The sequence below is a fragment of the Bipolaris zeicola genome, assembly GCF_000523435.1.
Source record: "Bipolaris zeicola 26-R-13 unplaced genomic scaffold scaffold_51, whole genome shotgun sequence".
Classification (NCBI taxonomy): domain Eukaryota; kingdom Fungi; phylum Ascomycota; class Dothideomycetes; order Pleosporales; family Pleosporaceae; genus Bipolaris; species Bipolaris zeicola.
This window is the reverse complement of record NW_006912100.1, coordinates 140755-147264: the sequence shown is the minus strand read 5'-3', so window position 1 is coordinate 147264 and position 6510 is coordinate 140755. Positions and strand designations below refer to the sequence as shown.

General features: G+C 54.2%; 4 protein-coding genes across 4 annotated transcripts; 2 read left to right on the top strand and 2 right to left on the bottom strand.

The window, feature by feature from the left end:
- Positions 1-606: 606 nt before the first annotated feature.
- On the bottom strand, positions 607-2385 carry COCCADRAFT_92919 (uncharacterized protein; the record flags this gene model as incomplete). Its single annotated transcript, XM_007712918.1, has 3 exons — positions 607-683; positions 731-2040; positions 2093-2385. The coding sequence occupies 3 exons, from the start codon at positions 2383-2385 to the stop codon at positions 607-609; spliced, it is 1680 nt and encodes a 559-aa protein (XP_007711108.1).
- Positions 2386-2905: 520 nt separating this feature from the next.
- Positions 2906-3861, top strand: COCCADRAFT_92991 (uncharacterized protein; the record flags this gene model as incomplete). Its single annotated transcript, XM_007712917.1, has 3 exons — positions 2906-3175; positions 3234-3437; positions 3490-3861. 3 exons carry the CDS (start codon positions 2906-2908, stop codon positions 3859-3861), a joined length of 846 nt encoding a protein of 281 aa, XP_007711107.1.
- Positions 3862-4351: 490 nt separating this feature from the next.
- On the bottom strand, positions 4352-4757 carry COCCADRAFT_93058 (uncharacterized protein; the record flags this gene model as incomplete). Its single annotated transcript, XM_007712916.1, has 2 exons — positions 4352-4561; positions 4653-4757. The coding sequence occupies 2 exons, from the start codon at positions 4755-4757 to the stop codon at positions 4352-4354; spliced, it is 315 nt and encodes a 104-aa protein (XP_007711106.1).
- A 381-nt stretch (positions 4758-5138) lies between these two features.
- COCCADRAFT_4067 (uncharacterized protein) lies at positions 5139-6356 on the top strand (the record flags this gene model as incomplete). Its single annotated transcript, XM_007712869.1, has 1 exon — positions 5139-6356. The coding sequence occupies one exon, from the start codon at positions 5139-5141 to the stop codon at positions 6354-6356; it is 1218 nt and encodes a 405-aa protein (XP_007711059.1).
- Positions 6357-6510: the final 154 nt, after the last annotated feature.

Genomic DNA, 6510 nt, shown 5'->3' with positions numbered 1-6510 from the left:
TAGTTTTGGTGGGGGCTTGGCAAAAGTGTCCGGCCAAGCCGTGTGTCCGGCCAAGCCGTGAGGTACGTTACTGCTTAGAGCAAAGTTCGCCGGCTGTGCCCTCTTATAATCCTTCCTCAACCCCACCATTCTTATTCTACTCGGCCGTACTGCTCTTCTACCAGCTACACCCCAGCTGAGTCTTGTGTAGATTCCTCGGCGCATATGTGGAGTGGTGTCACATGGCAGTGTAACTCATGATAAACGTATGCGCTCATCTCATCCGATGGCTTGATCTGAGACGATTTGTTACTTTTTCCTGTGAGTGGAATTAAGCGATTGTTGTTGTTGATGATGTGTTGTAGTCGAGATGATAGTTCCTTTGACAGGTCGTCGAGCATTATATAGGTGGTTTATTGGGGAGTGTAATTGTTCGCCAAGATTACCTCATAAACGGCTATCGCTTACCGCATTTGAACGAGACCGAGAAGTCACCCCAAGCTACCAAAACAATTTCCGAATCAACATTTAACGATGAGTATATTAAGTGCATCCATCTAGGAGCGGCGAACTATGCTGGAAAATAGGTTTACAAAAGGGTAAAACGAAACTTAAGATCCCGGTCAATTACGCTTCGTTGCTCATGCCCAATCCCAAAAACTCGAATAATATAGGGTTTCCTGCAACAGCTATATAAGCAATACCTGATGTACGTTAGTGGTGTGCTTGTAAGTAGTCGTGATTGACATACCGGTATAAACGATCAGCTTCGTTACAACTTCGACGTCGTAGCGTACTCGTGGCTTCGTAAGCATCATGAAAATCTCGCGCTTCTCATTCTCCTCTTCAGACGGCTCGTGTACAGTTTTGCAGACACCGCCTGCAGTATCTGTATCACTTTCTGGTGGTGTCACAGTGTTGGTCTCGGGCAATTGCACCTTACCCGTGCCCATCATCTGCTCGTATGAATGGACGCGAGATGCCATTGGCGTTGGCAGGAGGCGTGCACCAAGGAGCGGGTCCGATTTCTCCGCATTGGGTGTGTCGGGCATCGCTGGGCTTGGAACCCATGTAGAATTCTCTGGAACGGCACCATCTAGCGAGTTCACACTTTCACGGCGCCTGCGGTTGCGGTACGCAAGCGTCTCATATGCATCTGCAGCGGATTGAGGACCAACTGAGACGGATCGCTTGCGCGGCTGAGCGAGATTCTTTAACATATGTGGTAGCTCTGATGCAGGCGGAATGACATTATCGTCATCTGCAAAAGGTTTGATCGAACTGTACTTGGACGCATTCAAGAAGAATGCGCGAGGCATGTTCCAGCGAGCCTGTTCAAGCAGACGGAAGATTGGAGGCAGTATGGTGAACAGGGCAGGCTTCATGGTTGCTCTCCAGACGAAGATGACAACGACGCCCAAGAGAATGCGAATGGTTGCTTTGAGCAAGCCCATCTCGTGCAAGTCGAAGGGCACCGAGGAGGGATATGCATCTTGCAGGGCATAACCCGTTTGGGCATAGTGCCAGGCACCAAGGTTTATGCCTATGACGACGCCAGCGAATGAGACGCTATCGTCGTAGCAGGGGCAGTCATCGGCAGGCTCCGGATGGACGCGTACAAGAACACAAACTACCAATGTCGCGATGAAAATGTGCAATGTGCTCCCACTAAAGACCCACGAGTCCATCCAGTCGCCGTAGACGAGCTGGAAGGCAGTGATGAGGGCGCCCATAACACTGCCCACTATGACGTCGAGAAATCCGTGCATGCCGCAGTAGAGGCGGCCGGCTATGATGGACAGTGCGTAAAAGTAGAAAAGGGCCTGGAGGCCCATGTTGACATTAGGGTTGTCCTGCTGGGCCGACTGGCGCAACGTGTAGATGGCATAAAAGGCCACGGAGACGGCATTGGCAGAGTGCGACGAGGGGAAACCGTATTCGAGCGCAGCCGAGCCCGACATGGAGATGCGGGCGAGAGGAGGTGAGAGGGGGCGGGGGAGGCAGAGCAGGTCCTTGAGGAAGCCGGTGCTGTAGACACCAGCGGCAAGCATGAAGACAGTCCTGTGCACGTCAGACATGGCAGCGCAGTCAAAGACAACAGCGCACGACATACGCTCGGCCAACACTGGTGTAGCCACACCAGAACTGGATGGGCAGGAAGACCATGAAGAAGGTGTGGGTGCCGAGGTTTGCGGTATAGGCAAAGTAAGAGTCGAGGAAGGGCGAGCGCAGCTTATCCTGCAGTAAGGCCAGCCACGGGGTCTCCCAGCGCACAATGGGGATGAGGCGGTTGCGCAGGGCATTGCGCCACTGGGGGAGCTGCTGGGCGTAGTGGTCGTGGCCCTTGTTGCCGGCGTCCAGCTTGGGTTTTGTCATGGCTGGCGGCGCCTCATGTTGCGGAGGCATAGCGGCAACGGGCGCAACAGCGGCAGCGGGGAAGAGGAGGAGGAGACGAGGGAGCCGGGCGCGTCAGTCGCTTGTGCATGTCCAGGCGATTGATGCTGCGGCGGGCGGCGGTTTAGTTGTCGTCGTCGTCGTATGTACTTGCAGCCTTGGTGGTAGTGGTGGTGGTAGTGATAGTGGTGGAGTTGGTGGTGGTAGGGCTGTGCGCCCGCCGTCTGGCAGGCCACGGAACGAGCGACCAGGACAGGCGGGCGTTGACACTCGGCGCTAGCTTAGCGAGCCGCTGGCGCTGTAGCGCGGTTGCCATATGCGACCGAGTGCTGCCAACAATCAACATGCGCCTCTCTTAAGCCCCGACCACTCGCTCCCCACACGCTCTCCCGCTCCAGCTCTGCTCTGCTTTGTTCTGTGTGTCTTCATTCATACCCTCTGCCTGCTCACCATCCCGTGCAGCACCAGCCAGCCCGCCTGCCCACCACCACCACCTCTGGCGAGATACCACCGTATATACCCCATACACACAATGGCCGCCACCTCGCAAAACTACGACTACCTGCGGCGCAAGCAGAGCACAAAGTCGCCCGTATCATCAATGGGCCCTGTCCGCGGCCATGCCCGCACCCCCAGTGAGCGCAACAGCAATGGCACCGTTAGTTCATACGGCACTACCAACACGCGCGACACAGCAATCACCGAGCCACCCGCATACTCGAAAAAGCTCGTCGTTGTCGGCGACGGCGGCTGCGGAAAGACGTGCTTGCTCATCAGCTACAGCTCCGGCAACTTTCCAGAGGTATGTCAGCAGCGACAGCACCACCATCATCATCAATACAGAGACTAATGCGCCCCAGAAATACGTGCCCACCGTCTTCGAAAACTACATCACCCATACACCCCATCCGCCGTCCGGCAAGATGGTCGAGCTGGCCTTATGGGACACGGCTGGCCAGGAGGAGTACGACCGGTTGCGCCCTCTCTCCTACCCAGAGACAGATGTCATCTTCGTCTGCTTCGCAATTGATTGCCCAAATTCGCTAGAAAACGTCATGGACAAGGTAAGAGAGCTAGCTGAGCCAGCACATCCATGCATGCACTGACACGACTCAGTGGTACCCCGAGGTTCTCCACTTCTGCCCAACCACACCGCTCATGTTGCTGGGCCTCAAATCCGACCTGCGCAACAAGAAGAACTGCATCGAGCTCCTCAAGACACAAGGCCTGACGCCCGTCACCTCGGACCAGGGCCGTGCCGTGGCCGAGAAAATGGGCGCCGTCTACATGGAATGCAGCAGTAAAGAACAAGACGGTGTCGAGGAGATCTTCGACATGGCCGTCACCATGGCCGTTGGCGACGAGCACAAAGAGCAACAAGACCGCCGCCTCGGCACCGCAAACTCAACATCAAGAGGGAACACAACGACACCCATCCCCGCTGGCGGCGGCAAGAAGAAGAAGCGCAGCGGCTGCACCGTCTTGTAATCTCCATATGACGACGCTGGACGATACGATCAATATGTTTTAATGACCACACGCTGCCCGCCCTCCCTCACTGTCTTGACATGTCTCTTCCTTCCAACACATCATGGTCGAGTCTTTTCATGTACATGGTTTGGGGGCGTTTTTGGTTTTTCTTTGGCATGACAATGGACATAGCGAGTCCAAACGCCTACAATATCATTTTCCCTTTTCTTGTATCTGTATTCGGTATTTAGTATGAGCGCATAGCGAACCTGCTTTCTTGGCTTTGCCTGCGCCCAGGGAGTAAATGAAGCGCAGTCTTTTTTTTGAACCATGCTCGATTTCCAGCCCTATGACAAGCATTTTACTAGTAGTGACTTGCTCAGGGGTATCATTGCATCATCTTCCCGTAACGCCTTGTTCAGGTTTATATGAACCATTCACCGTGCGCAACGCTACGCCGCGTCTTGTCGAGTCCTCGTCATATTATCAACAGGGGTCCTCTGCTCTTTCATTTTCTCTCATCGGGCACCTCCGTCTCACCCTCGTGCTCGGTGGCCCCCTCTTGCGTGCTTTCCTGCTGCTCGTTGGGGTCCTTGGCCATGACGTTCTCAAAGTGACTCCACAGCGACTCGACGGGCGCGAATTCGTTGCCGACCGACGTGACTTCTTCGAGCGAGCGGTTGAGTTTGTTGATGTTTTGCAAGACGACTTCTAGGCTCTGCGACCATAGTTAGCACGCAAGCGCTAGATTGTTGCAGCGACATTGGCGGGCCACAATGTCGGTGTGCAGACCGGAACATTGAACGCACTTGAGCAATCTCCGTCACCAGCATCTCGCGCTGCTGCTCGTAATATGTCTTTGGTGCCGCTGCCTCCTGGCCATTTGTAGATCCTACAAAATACGGTGGTGCCATGATGCTGCTGCCGCTGTGTTGATATGTCAAAGGCGAGCCTGTCGCGTCCGTCTCCGGTGTTGCGGGGACCTTGCCCTTGTCGCGCTAGCTAAGCGAGGCTGCTGAAAAGTCGAGCTTTACCTTTAACTCTTTCCTTTCTCCTCACGACTTTCACGATGAAACCTCACAAGTGACAGGTAAGCAAAATCTTTTTTCGTCCTTGCTTTTTGCGCCTTATATGATGAATACCCAATAATCTGTCAATCCCCTGACTCCCACAAGATGGGACCATGGTGAACCAATATTGTATTCACACTCTGATCCTCTAGCCAACTCAGCGTCTCACCTCACCGCTACATTGACCTATAAGAAACTGACCTTTGCCTCGCTTCAGATCACACAATGGCGCAAGCGCCAGCAACCAACCCAATCAAGGAACCATTTCCCATCTCCCTCGTCGGTGGTCGCTACCTCCTCTTCGATGTGGACGTCATTGCGCACTGCCGTCGCGCGCACAACATCTGCGGACTCTTGGTGGGCACGATCCCGAACCTCAGTCAGCAAAACGTTTTTCTGGGCGTACCGCTGGAACTTATGCCGGAAGAGGCTCGGGTACTCGTCGATAAAGGCGCTGCGTATATCGTGGATGATGCGCAGTTTCATGAAGAGAACTTTGCGAAGATGAGCAGAGAGGACAGACTCAGGTACATGGCCGAGATGGATAAGAGAGGAGAAGAAGTGGCCAAGGAACAGAGAGAGGCTGCAGAGAGGAGGAAGGAAAGGGCCCTGCGCGACAAGGGTTTGAAGATAGACGAGGGTAGTCTTGCTGCAAGCTCGGTGTCTGAACAAACGCTCAAAGTGGATGACTCAAGTCTCTCAGGCTCTGGTCTGGGCTTCATCATGAAAGGATCGAGCTTCTCCGACTCGTATACGCCAGTGGAACTCACCAAGGTCGACCCGAGTCCTAGTATCATCAGCAGTTCCAGCCCTGTTAGCTCAGAAACCAGCACTTCTGATCTTGCGCACTCTGGTCTTGGGTTCATCATGAAGGGCTCAAGCTTCTCGGAGTCGTGGGTACAGGTCAAACCACCAAAGGTTGACTCTCCTGCACCTGCGCCTGCGCCTGTGCCTGCTCCTACCTCGGCCCCTGCACCCGAAGAGTCTCTCTTCGAACCAGTGTCTGTTCCTTCTGAACCTGAACCGTCCACCAAGGGCAACACTGTGAAAGGTGTTGCAGGTCAGAAGCATTTCGTCACGCCTACGACCTCAAATCCACCCCTGGAGACCCCCGCTAAGGAGACTGCGGCCCCTCCCCCAAAGGTACCGGACAGTTACCCATTGTTCCGGTATCTGCACTCCAAAGGCTACTATCACATGCCTGGTCTGCGCTTTGGTTGCCATTACAACGTGTACCCTGGCGACCCACTTCGCTACCACAGTCACTTTGCTGCGACGGGTCTGGGCTGGGACCAGAAGTTTGAGCTTCTGGACGTAGTCGGCGGCGGGCGTCTCGGTACAGGAACGAAGAAGGCCTACATGATTGGCGGTGAGGATCCAGAGATAGACGCGAATGAGAAGGAGCCCGTCAGAGCCTTTTCCGTCGAGTGGGCGGCCCTCTAAGTGGCATCGCCGAGGAATAGGCCGATGAGGATTATGATTTTACGAATGCAATGCTAGACTAGAAGAAAAATAAACCCCAGTTCAATGTACATTGCTGTCCATCTTAGAACTTTCGAATTACTTGTGAACATGCACAGAGGATTCAATAGTAACA